Source organism: Borostomias antarcticus, assembly GCF_949987555.1.
Source record: "Borostomias antarcticus genome assembly, chromosome: 4".
Lineage (NCBI taxonomy): Eukaryota > Metazoa > Chordata > Actinopteri > Stomiiformes > Stomiidae > Borostomias > Borostomias antarcticus.
Genome location: NC_140237.1, coordinates 23154582 through 23168044, shown reverse-complemented (window position 1 = coordinate 23168044; position 13463 = coordinate 23154582). Strand labels below are relative to the sequence as shown.

Below are 13463 nucleotides of genomic sequence, written 5' to 3'. Positions count from 1 at the left end.
GTAGAGTCCAGTCCAGTCCAGTACAGTCCAGTAGACTCCAGTCCAGTCCAGTAGAGTCCAGTAGAGTCCAGTAGAGTCCAGTTCAGTCCAGTCCAGTCCAGTACAATCCAGTCCAGTAGAGTCCAGTACAGTCCAGTCCAGTCCAGTACAATCCAGTCCAGTAGAGTCCAGTACAGTCCAGTCCAGTACAATCCAGTCCAGTACAGTCCAGTACAGTCCAGTCCAGTAGAGTCCACTAGAGTACTGTCAAGTCCAGTCCAGTAGAGTCCAGTCCAGTCCAGTCCAGTACAGTCCAGTACAGTCCAGAAGAGTCCAGTAGAGTCCAGTCCAGTCCAGTCCAGTTCAGTTCAGTCCAGTAGACTCCAGTCCAGTCCAGAAGGGTCCAGTCCGGTGCAGTCCAGTAGACTGCAGTCCACTCCAGTCCAGTAGATATATATATATATACACACACACACACACACACACACACACACACACACACACACACACACACACACACACACACACACACTTTTATCACGGGCAGTTAGTGAATATTTCCTGTAAATATATATTGCCTCACATGAACACACATATAATATACACATATATACACATGTATACGCTTATCACCATACCCCCATACTGTAAGTGATGCTAAGTAGCCTACAGCCATTCCAGTGCGGCATAGGGCAGCACAGTACAATACAACACAACACAGTACAATACAACACAGTGCAATACAACACAGTATAGTACCACACAGTCCAGTACAACACAGTACAATACAACACAGTACAATACAACACAGTATAGTACCACACAGTCCAGTACAACACAGTACAATACAACACAGTACAATACAACACAGTATAGTACCACACAGTACAGTACAACACAGTACAATACAACACAGTACAATAGAACACAGTACAATAGAACACAGTAACCGCACAGTTACAGTAAAGCTACAGTACACTACAGTAAAGACAACTAGCTGTGACCAATCACACCTCAGAGAGAAACCCCTGTATCCCCTCATCCTCCCATATCCTCTCTCTCTGCGTGCTGGGCGACCTCTCTCCACCTCTCTCCTCTCCTCTCCCTCTCTGAGATTGCGTGTCTCCTGCCCTCTCCTCTCTGATGTTCTCTGTCCGTTCTCTGGTGTGCTGCTGGTAGGGAGGTTGGGCTGGGCCCGTGGTTTTCTTGGCTCCACTGTCCTCGCTCCTCTAAAGCTTGTTTCCTCTGATATTGTTTTGACAGGCCGGGTTTCCTCCGGGAGTCGTCAATATTTTGCCAGGATTCGGGCCAACGGCAGGAGACGCGATCGCTTCACACATGGGCATAGACAAAGTGGCTTTCACAGGATCAACTGAGGTAATTTTCATAACACAATGAATGACAAGCTAACTAACTCCCCCCCCCTGCTGGCTGTGGCTTTCAGTTGTCAATCTATCAGAGTGACACGGTGACCAGCATGTGCAGGCCTTGTGAGTTGGGCTGTGATTAGGGGAGGTTGGGTGCCTGTATTGTAAATCCAGATGACTCGCAAATAGGCTCTTATATAAGCGGCCTGCCTTGTTATTACTCCTCTCCACAGGACGCTCCGAGGTGAGCTGTCTGCTGTAAGCAAATAATGCACGCACACACACACACACACACACACACACACACACACACACACACACACACACACACACACACACTCACTCACATACACACACACACACACACACACGCACACACACACACACAGACACACAGCGTGCATGCACATACACACTCACAAACCAAATCAGGACCACCTTCTTCTGCCGTAGCCCAGCTTTAGAGACACTGCCTCAGAGAAGTGTCCCTTCATAACCTCACAGCAGCGTCCAGACCTGCGGTCGCACTGAAGCCGTCTGCTGTCCGAGCCTCAGGAGAACAGCTCCCCTCACATCACAGAGAGTTCACTGAGAACTCGGAGTCACCCAGGACAGCGCACAACCATGTTTGGCGTTGTTGGTTTCGGAGGGGGTCGTGGTCGACTTGAAACGCATTCCACTCAGGCTTGCACAATCAGCCAGAACGACAGTGGATTCCATTCATGTAAATCATTTCATACACAGCTGTTATTCCTAACGGCCTGGACAGTAATCCTAACAGAAACGACGGGCCGCTGTAAATCGACAGGGTTTCATTTGTTTTGATGGGGCACGCCCATATTTCACATGGATCCGTAGTGGATGAAACCGAGGTTTGTTGGGTTTAGAGTATCGCTGGACGTACAGTAAGATTGTGTGGAGGAGAGATAGAGGAAGCCGACAGACCGCTGGTGTGTGAGGGGTTCAGTAACACCCTGCAACACTGCTCTCTGACATGTGTAGACATAGTCAATAAGGAAGACAGAACGGAGACGCTGTCACCGAAGCAAAAGCTGGAAGATGTGACCGAATGTATTTGTTTTAATTTCGGGTTCTTGAATCCTGTCCAGGCCTATTTTGAGAAACATTGTTTCCGTTCGACGCACAGTGACATATGCGTTGTAACGTCTCCGTGAAGATGACAGAGACAGACGTGTCTGAGTCATCTCAGCTGTTATTATGATGGGAGGGGGGAATGTGGTGATTAAGTTAATGACAGTGAATGGGGCCTTTATTGATCCTGGTAGTGTCCATTCATGCAGCCCGGACCAGTCGTTGAACTATCTGATCAATAGCAGAGCAGAGGATGCAGTAAACCACCCCATATTTCAGTGAACATACACCTTCTTTTTCACACACACACACACACACACACACACACACACACACACACACACACACACACACGCACACACACACACACACACACACACACACACACACACACACACACACACACACCCACTTTTATCAAGGGGAGTTAGTGAATATTTCCTGTAAAAGTGCCCAGTTTTCCTTAACTGCTTTTCTGTGTTGTGTCCTGTGATCTGGAGCCAATTACAGAGTGAGTGGGCCAAGACGAGGAGAGAATGTAGACGCACAGACAGTGAGTCACCATGGGGACTGTCACATGGGGGGGGAGAGAGAGAGGGGGGGGAGGGCAGAGGATCCGGGAGGTGGGGGGCGTGGGTTGGTGTTATGGCAGGTGGGCGCAGTGCTTGTGGCTCATCCTCCTAGTCACACACAAACACACACACTCGGCTGTGACTCCTCGCTGTAAAAGCCCGGCGTGTTTCCTTCATCCCTGAGCGAACGCACGCTAACGTTAGCATTAGTCAGCTCTCTCTCCAGATAGCTCCACCTCCAGAGCCAGGAACGGGGAGACGGGGGGGCGGGGGCACAACGCCGACCAGACGAAGTCTCTGTGCCGCCGTCCCTCCTACAGCTGCTCTGACAGACGAAGCGGAGAGCTCAGCGGGCCGCCCCGCTCATTTCCTTACCCACTAACACAGCCCGGCGTTGTTGGGAAAGGCAAACATTCCTGTGTTAAACATCCTTCGTGAGAAGAGATGAGGCTTTGCTCTTTTCCACTGAGGGGGGTGTGGAGACACGGAAAACGTTTAATTTTCCAACTTTTATCATCTCCCTCCCTCTCTTCTCCTTTTGCTATCTTGTGGAAAACCAGAGTACGTGTCAGTGACTTTTGGGATGACAGGGTGATGTGCTGTGGCTGTTTGTTTATGGATTTGGGAGCTGCTGGCTGAGCTAGATTCTCAGGGCTGTTTTAATATTTGAAATGATGACCACAAGAACACTGTGTGTTGTCTCCCTCTATATATCAGAATACTACAATCAGCCCAGCTGGGCTGTCTGGACAGTCTCAAATAATACTTCCAAGCGATTAATCTTTTCCCTCAGAGGTCCCGCCACGCATTACAAGAGCCCCGCTGTTCATATGCGTCTCAACTGGGAGTCTGAAGAGAGAGATGTGGTAAACGGCTTTTGGAACCCGTCAGTATTTGGATAATGGCAAGAGCGAGGCTTCTGATGGGGGGAGGGATTGTGAAACAGAAAGCAGAAAGGGAGAGATCCTGCTGCCGTTTGATAAACACCCCGGCTCCCTCTGCTCCGTTCGGTTCAGGGCCAACAGGGGCCCGTTCCTCAACCAAACAGCAACGCTCTTCTCACAGCCCGCTAGGTACTTCAGCCTACCACAGTCCCAGGCCGCCGCCCACACCTGTGGTCAGCTCTTCCTGTCCTTCCTTAAACAAGAGATGCCGCCGGAGTTGCTGAAACATCATTTTGTTTTCCCGCTGCCGTCTCCCAAAAGTCCTAAAACTGTAATAGATATTTTTTTATGGCTGCATGTATTTTGGGAGGGGGGGGGGGGGCTTCAGTTTCAACGAGCCGGCGTGTGCGTCCCAGTGTTTTTTTTTTGGGGGGGGGGAGTCACTAACCGACCCGCTAAGCTATTTAATGGCCGTATCACCGCTGATTTACTGATGTCGCTGCAGGTCTGCGTTTCGGTGAGTCAACTGCTGTTTCCTGTCTCCTCAGGTCGGCAAGCTGATCCAAGAAGCAGCTGGGAAGAGCAACCTGAAGCGGGTGACGCTGGAGCTGGGAGGGAAGAACCCCAACATCATTTTCGCAGACGCCGATTGTAAGTTTTCCGACGCTGTTTTATGAGTTCCTTCCGTTTGCCTGCTCCCCCTGTTGGTGGCCCGGACGGACTGACGGACGGATAGACAGACGCAGGCGCTCCGCAAACACAGCGTGTTCTCCCTTGGGAGGGCGGGAGGGCTGGGAGGGGGGGGGCTTCCCAGAGTCATATCTGTCTCGTCCGAGGCCCCGAGGATTGTTTAATGTGGCTGTCCCCTTCATCCGCCCACGGATCTGGGCGGGCGGATGTGCGCTGATGGAGCGCCGCCGGCGTTCCCGGGCCGTCCTCCTTTCCGCTGAGCTTTGCGGGACTCTGAAAACCTGTAGGATGGATGGGGTCTCATGTAAGCTCTAAGTGGCTTCACCAAAACTGGTGGTGCCGGGGCTTTCAAATGCTTTCAGCAGCCGGGAGAGAGGCTCCCCAAGGCCCGTAAATCAGGGGGAATGGAACCTGCCCCAGCCGCCCGCCTCAGCCCGAGACCCATAAATCACCGGGCTCCGTTAACCCCTCGCGCGCCACACCGGGAGGGTGGGGGGTGGGGGGGGGGCTGTCTCTCAGGTGTCAGATATCAGACGTGCAGGGGAGGGAGGGAGAACAGCGGAGGTTAGAACAGCGGTGGAAAATCCCTAGCCACAACACCACAGTACGCCTTTGATCTTAAAGGTGCGTTCTGGCTTGAGATGTGAAATTTGACTTACTTACGTAACTGCGAATGTTTGTGTAGTATCTCTATCCTTATACACGAAAACATTGTAAAGTGTGGCTGTCCGGAGTCTCGCACCTTCGGGTAAATAATGAGTTTTGTTGAAACCTGAGTACTGAGTGTTCTTCGTCCTCCCTGCGTTTCCTCAGTGGACCTGGCTGTGGAGCAGGCCCACCAGGGGGTGTTCTTTAACGCAGGCCAGTGCTGCACAGCAGGCTCCCGCATATATGTGGAGGAGCCCATCTACGAGGAGTTTGTCCGCAGGAGTGTGGAGAGGGCCAAGAGGAGGATAGTGGGCAGCCCCTTCGACCCCACCACAGAGCAGGGCCCACAGGTGAGACACAGAGGGGAGGAGTGTGGGGGAGGGGGGGGGGGGGGTGGCGGGGAGGGGGTAGTCCAGCTGGAGAGGGAAGAGTCGCCGAGTTCCACCTGTCAAACTACTCAGTAACATCTTACACTGAACATAGTCCGTTCACTTCCTCCACTGGGTTCATCTCTGTCACTTCTAACGCATTTCCTCACATTTCTCTCCTCTTTCCTTTCCATTCGCTCATCGCCACCATTCCTCTCATTCTCTTCCTCTCTCTCTCTTCCCCCCTCTCTCTCTCTTCCTCTTTCTCTCTCTCTTCCCCTCTCTCTCTCTCCTCCTCTCTCTCTCTTCCCCCCTCTCTCTCTCTCTTCCTCTTTCTCTCTCTCTTCCTCTCTCTCTCTCTTCCCCCCTCTCTCTGTCTCTTTCTCTCTCTCCCTCTCTCTTCCTCTCTCTCTCTTCCCCCTCTCTCTCTCTCTTCCTCTTTCTCTCTCTCTTCCTCTCTTTCTCTCTTCCTCTCTCTCTCTCTTCCTCTCTCTCCCCCCCTCTCTCTATCTTCCCCCCTCTCTCTCTCTCTCTCTCTTCCCTTCTCTCTCTCTCTCTCTCTCTCTCTCTCTTCCTCTCTCTCTCTCTTCCTCTCTCTCTCTTCCTCTCTCTTCCTCTCTCTCTCTACCTCTCTCTCTCTGCTCCTCAGATCAGCCAGGAGCATCAGAGCCGTGTTCTGGAGTTCATCCAGAGTGGCATCAGTGAGGGCGCCAAGCTGGAGTGTGGGGGCAAAGCCCTGGGCCTGAAAGGGTTCTTCATTGAGCCCACCGTCTTCTCCAGTGTGAGGGATGACATGCGCATTGCCAAAGAGGAGGTACGCTGACACACACCGTGACGACTGCAGACAGTATGTTATTTGGCATAGGCAAAGAAGGGAGGAGGTCACCGCGGAACACGTTGCTTCATCTCGCCTTCCGTTTGCAGATCTTCGGGCCCGTCCAGTTGATCATGAAGTTCAAGACTATCGAGGAAGTCATAGAGAGGGCCAACAACACAGACTACGGCCTGGTGGCAGCTGTGTTCACCAATGACATCAACAAAGCCATGACCATCTCCCTAGCCATGCAGGCTGGCACGGTCTGGTACGAGTCTCCGTCATCAGCACTACATCATCATAATCATCGTTGTCTTCATGACCACAGCCATCTTACGCTTAAATTTATGTGTCCGTATACTGCTGTAGGGGGTTATATTTACTTAATTTTGGGAGCAAATGAAAGTTTGAAAACTGTATATATTACATAGCTACTCACCCAGTCTTGACAACATCCTTGTTCAGCATGATAAAATGATTAAACAAAGCTGAGGAACTCAAAGGCTGATGTATGATGTATGCTTTGTGTATCTCCTAGGATAAACTGTTTCAATGCCTTGAGCACGCAGTGTCCATTTGGGGGATATAAAATGTCTGGCAACGGACGTGAATTGTAAGTATTTCTGGTCTCTGTCCCACTGATTAAAAGAGCCAAGTTAGTATTAATGTGAACTATGTGCTAACATTGCTACTTTGCCAGAATATCCAGATTTGAAGCTTTACACACAAGGAATCCACCTCCGGTTCACGGTTGTGTTTCACAGTGACACAGAATGAGCTGTCTTAATGACTGCATGGCTTTGTGTGTTTACAGGGGAGAGCAAGGGCTGATGGAGTACTCAGAAATAAAGACCATCACCATGAAGATGGTGGCCAAGAACTCCTAAGGCAGCCAGAGGTGCTCTGTAGTGGAGAGAGGGAGGGACCCCCTCCCCCCCTCTGAGACTCACCGCTCACACTCTGGGCTGTTTGTGGTGGTAAAACACACTAACCGTTCCACCTAGCCATCTCCATTGGTTAACTCTGCAGACTGACCACGCGCAAACCCCCCCCCCCGACCCCACCTCTCAACCTCCCATCATGGCCAGCCCGGTCCTCACATCTCTGTCCAGATGACTCCTCCTTCCTGGTGTCTCCACCCCCCCACCACCCCCACCCCATCTACCCCCACCCACCCATCCATCCCCTCCAACTCTAACCACATTAAAGCACTCAGAGAGACAAGATGGAGGATTCTCCATGTCTACAACCCCCAACCCATACCCACCTCAGTCCTCCGCCTGAAACCCCTAACACAGACACTCACTGACTGGAGCTCCTCATCTCCACCCCTGCATCTCCCCCAAGTCATCAACTCATGGTAGCATGTTTGGAGGCGGAGCGGTCGTGTTGGGGGTGATCATCATCGTCAAACCTCATACTGTGTGTATTATTGCTTTGGTCTACCAGGTAGCATTTGTCGAAGCATATCAGCTAATTCCAAGGCCACTGAAGCTCGCGACCTCAGATCAGAATGGACGAGTCCATTTAAACTGTTAATTCTGAAATTTGATTGTCGATTTCTAATTGTTTATGTTTTTTTATTTTAACTTTTACCACTTAACACTGTATGTCAACCTTTGACCGATGTAAACGTGAAAACACAGACGTTAACCTCTTAAAAGCATTTTACTCATACCAGCTAAAAAGAGGAGTCAATGTTTTTAAACATAATGTAACAATTCCTCATTGATGTCCATTTATGTTCATGTTTATACAATTATATACTATGAAATTATAAGATATGAAAAATTGACCATAGATTTTTTCAGTAAAACATTTTATTGTTTTCTCTCAAGACTGGCTCATGTGTGTTTATTGCAATGGAATGAGAAGTAATATACTATGATATATTGCAGTGTCACTTGAATTGAGTCTCAGTTTTCCACATTCAAGCCCCAGCTATCTCAGCTCTGACATTATAGCTCCAATATTTCATGAGGTCTCACAATTTACTGTTCCCTTCTGGACAGAGATGAGAGGGGTGGGGGTGGGGGGGGCGTCCGAGTCTCAGCGTCTCCTTTCATATTTAACTGTCAGCGGGATAGAGGTTTCTCTGCTGTTGTAACTTGTGGAGGAAAACACGATAAGTTTACTCACTTGAAGAGGCATCTGTTGAGTCTTTGTATGTCTGGAGCCGAGGAGACATACTGTAACCACACAAAGTCAAAGCTCCATTCAAAAACGTAGAGTGGCGGAAATCACTGGGGATATCATAGCCTTTACCAGAGATGATATGTGATTATAAGTATTTCTAAAAGATTTGTTTTTCTGCATTAGCATTGGCTGTGATGCTAAAGTGTAAAGTATGGGGATCAAGCCTTCGGACCCAACCATTGCTACAATGTCCAGATAGAATACAATGAACAAATGATCTAGTGTGGCAAACAATTTGAATGTCTTTAATTTTTTTTTTACTATGGTCTAGATACCCATACGTTCCACTAGCATTGTGGCTAATGCTGCCTTAATACATCCAGGACTAGAGCTGGTGTATATATGACGTGCCTGGATTACAGTCAGAAACATCTGCATCCTTCTACTACACTGCCAGTGAGTGCATAAATAAGATGAATCTTCAAATCTTGGAACGCCCCTCTAAGCTAATCACGTTAGACTATTAGTCAAACCTATCTGGGATCTCCTCCAAAGTAGCTTCTGCATTAGACTGCACATATGTTACTTACAACATACTCTCTGAACATGCACTCACACAAGTTAGCAAAAAAATGGTATATTTGATACAGTGTGCCAAATATCCAACAATAAAATTCAATACTGGGGTCGAGGGACCAATGAAAGGGGTTTAAGAATCAAATTGTGTTTGTGTAAGGCCGTCTTGGAGAAGAGGAGTTGTGCAGATGTGAGCACCCTTCACTAGAGCCCTCCCTTGGCAATGGCCTTTTGAAATGTCAGGGTATATTTTCCCACAACTCCCCTGGCTGTCTGTATATGTTGTCCTTCCAAAGGGATGATGAATACGTGATGAAAAATCATCTTATTACAGCCCTTTGGGGAGCATGGGAGCAGGCCAGGGACACACAGGCATAACCCCTCATCTAAGGACATCAGCCTGGAAATGGACCACACACTCACTGAGATGTTCACCCTCCCCGTCCAGACACAGGTCCTTACCCCCCCCCCCCCCCGTCCTCCCCAGGGCTGTGTTCAGATCCCCCGTCAGTACCACACACATGAGATAATGCCCCTGCCTCTTCTGAATCACAATGTTCTCAGAGAAGTGAACTAATCGACCGGTGAGGCTTATCTCCAGCTCCCGCAAGGCTGCTTCAGGATGAACATCATCAATGCCTTCATGTTGGGAGATGTTTTTCATCCAGGCCTCCGCTGTACCAGGGTGTGTTTTAGTGAGATGGATTACGTCTGTGTGTGCGTGTGTGTGTGTGTGTGTGTAATGAACACTCACTAAGGAGGGAGAATGTGCAGAGCTACGAGTTTGCAGGAAAGGTCTGATCCTTCACTGGAATGTTGTGCAAGAGTTTCTTTACACGCCCCCCCCCCCTCTCTCTCTACCTCTTTCTCTCTCCCTCTCTTTCTCCCTCTCTCCCCCCCCCCCCCCCCCCTCTCTCTCTACCTCTCTCTCTGTACCCCCCTCTCTCTCCAGCAGTGTATGCGTCAAGGCCCGTTGAACAATCATTTCTCAAAAACCTTATCATCGTGGTTCCCCTCTACAAATAATCTTGGAACTGTAATTCATGTGATTTGGAGTGATTAGTCATACACAAGGGAAAGTGGTGTTACAAAATCCTTCTGACAATATTTAAAGTTGACATGAACACACATTAAGACCACAGCACATGTTTCTGTTGTGCCTTCAAATTAAGTAATAATGATTCCTTAAGGGCGATATATGTAAAAGGTTACACAGTGTCAAGTAGGATATGTCTAAGAATATACATCTTACTAGCTACTGTGTATGTATAAAATCATATACAGTACTATAAGCCCTTTGTTAAATGCTAACTGATAAAAAGGAGAGGATGGTGTGTGACTCCATGTCAGGAGTAGATCCATATGATTGATAGATCAGTGACTCCAGAAGTCTAATATGAGACATAAAATACGTTGTGCATTAAGAAGTGTTATCCTCAGAGATTGGTCAAGCTTTTATGGGACAGATGATGTACGGGTTGATTTAAGCGGTGTCTTGGAATCCCTCCAAGGTTAAGTGGCGATCCTATATCCATCAACACTTGAATCCCAGTATGAATGCGCCGCACCATGTATTTATTGAAAAGAGCACTTATGGTGTCTGATAAGTATCATTCACCAACCATTACCCTATGCTCTGTGAAATGATCTATGAAAACCATTTGCATATAACCTCTCCATCTATTCAATAGACTGCGGGTTTCTATACTACTTATGACATCTCTTAAATTCCACCAATGACACATAACTTCCCAAAGAAGGTAATTAGGGGAATGATCTATGGATTTTCCATGGTTTGCCAAATAGATTCCCAGACTAATGCAATGTCCCATTTGAGCCATACGAACCTAAATGAGATTGTGACATTGCAGCCTTGAATGTTGTCATCTGTCATCATCAAGCTGAGAGGATAACTTCTCCATGTCCAGGCTGTGAGGGACGGAGAGGGTGGCACTCTACGACTGTTATTAGAAGAAGCTTTACCGTTTTCGCCCTCAAGAGGGAGACACCTATTCCCACACCACCTGAAACATGCATTTCAGTCATGGTATTCAAATCATGGTATAAATTATTAACTGATACCTATGGAACTGTAGTTTGAAAATGCCACTGATGCTAGTAATTTCCTTACTGTACTTTAATAATTATTCTACGCTGTACCCTTGTCTTTTGCCACTATTTTAGTTTTTTTGTAGATTTGTACATTGTCATTGTTGTCTGCACGCTGTCACTGTTCTTGTATTGTTCTGTACTCTCCTTTATGTTGTTTGTAAGCAGGGCACATCTGGTAAAAAGATACCTGGTTTCAGTATGTTCTTCCCTGTCTAAATAAAGGCTTCTATCTATCTTTATCATTTCCTGTTTCTGCTGTATCATTGTGACTGGCTCTCACTACATGAAGCAATCTTGAGTCATCAAGACCATCAGAAGACCTGAAGCTTTAGTCTTCACAGTGATTCTGCACAGTGAACATGTTGAAATAGTTTCCATCGTGTCACTGTTGACACAGGATGCACTAATGAAGGGTTGGTCTCATAATCATAATTTTCACTGTCATCATCATCATCATCATTATTATTATCATTATCATCATCATCATCATTATTATTATCATCATCATCATCATTATCATCATCATTATTATTATCATTATCATCATCATCATTATTATTATCATTATCATCATCATCATCAACATCATCATCATCATCCTCTCTCTCACACCATTGTTCTTATTCTTGCTCACTCTCTCTGTGACTCTCTGACACACACACACATGCACATGCACAGACACACACACACAGACACACACAGACACACACACACACACACACACACACACACACACACACACACACACACACACACACACACACAGCTCACTGCTTCCTTTTCAAGATGGCAAGTAGCCCTATACCACAGGAAAGCTACATCCCACCTGCCCCAGCTGCTCTACTACTTGATAAAACCACAACAGATAGCAAAGCAGCCATAAATCCCCATGGTGTTGAACAAATGGAACAAATCTCTGGGTCCGAGGTTTTCATGGAATGGCCAATGGGAGATCAGTACAGAGGAGATCACGTCAAGACCCCCTGGATGAAATTGAAATGACACCATTTCACGAGCTGATTGGACACACAGTATAACTGACACGGTGGGTGTTTCTGCTGTAGTGTTTAGGATACAGTAGCCAACACATCTGGTGTCTCATCTAGTAGAAGGCCTACACCGCAGTGTTGTTAGACATGGAGGGGGGTGGGGTCGTTCTGTGTGATCAGCTTTGGTTTCAGAGTACTTTTAGCATGTTGGGACTCTTTTGGGGGTGAATTTAGGTCAAGGTATTAGTTCCTAGACCCTGGTTCCTGTGGTGGGAACGCAGTGAGTTCCTGCAAATGTCCCTAGCACCTGCGGAAAGTTCCTGCAGGACAAAAAGGCCTATCGGTGTCTTCGGGACATCAGAGAGATTCTGATATATCACAAACGTTTTCATTTCTGATGACGAGAAGCTCATGCTACCGCTGGGATTGATTTTGTTTATCTATCTGTCCGCCCATTTGTCTGAAATTTTTTATCTATTTACAATGTTTTCAATGGGAGGGATTCTCACAAGATGTTCCATTTTCAAAAGGCTATTATCTTAAGCCCCCAAGTGATGACATATTGCTCCATGGTAATAAATTACAGCTCATCAGATATGCCAAAGGAAGCACCCTGGTGCTACATCTCATGTGAAGGGTGTGACTGTGTTAGTGGGGAAGTGAAGGGGAGGAGGAGAGAAGGCAAGAGAGAGAGAAAGAGAGGGAGAGGGAGAGAGAGAGGGGGAGAGAGAGAGAGACAGAGGGAGAGAGAGAGAGAGAGAGAGAGAGAGGGAGAGAGAGAAAGAGAGAGAGAGGGAAAGAGAGGGAGAGAGGGAGAGAGAGAGAGAGAGAAGGAGAGAGAGAGGGAGAGAGAGAGAGAGAGAGAGAGAGAGGGAGAGAGAGAGAGAGAGGAAAAGTCAATCTGGATCCCCGCCAACTTTGACTGTAACCTTTGCCCTCTTGGTTTGGGAGTTAGCTAGTTTCCCCTTTCCTCTGACATCATCACTCTCCAGAACCCACACGATAACAATGCAGGCCCAATTGCATGACATTACTGCTTCCTTTAATGCACATGGGAGAGCTGTGTTCAAAATCCCTCACGACTACGGCCCGACTACAGTTCCCAGCCAGGAGCAGCACAGCTGGCCTCCATGAGAGAGGCAGAGCGGATACACAGACTGCAGCCTGTTAGGGACCAGGGAAAAACATTTCCTTGGGCAGGATTTCTCATACACTGGCAGCCGATGTCGCATGCCC

At 47.9% G+C, this 13463-nt stretch overlaps 1 protein-coding gene across 2 annotated transcripts in view; it reads left to right on the top strand.

The window, feature by feature from the left end:
• aldh1a2 (aldehyde dehydrogenase 1 family, member A2) overlaps nt 1-7408 on the top strand; it is a gene marked incomplete at its 5' end in the record, with an annotated part of 21359 nt that extends 13951 nt beyond the window's left edge. The window contains 7 exons of one of the 2 annotated variants that reach the window (XM_084437498.1): nt 1243-1356; nt 4443-4545; nt 5398-5582; nt 6250-6414; nt 6525-6682; nt 6953-7027; nt 7229-7408. In XM_084437498.1, coding sequence (XP_084293624.1) covers nt 1243-1356; nt 4443-4545; nt 5398-5582; nt 6250-6414; nt 6525-6682; nt 6953-7027; nt 7229-7301 — 873 coding nt within the window. In that variant the 3' untranslated portion in view covers nt 7302-7408. The remainder of the gene's footprint in view (nt 1-1242; nt 1357-4442; nt 4546-5397; nt 5583-6249; nt 6415-6524; nt 6683-6952; nt 7028-7228) is intronic. The other variant, XM_084437499.1, reaches the window with a different exon arrangement.
• Nucleotides 7409-13463: the final 6055 nt, after the last annotated feature.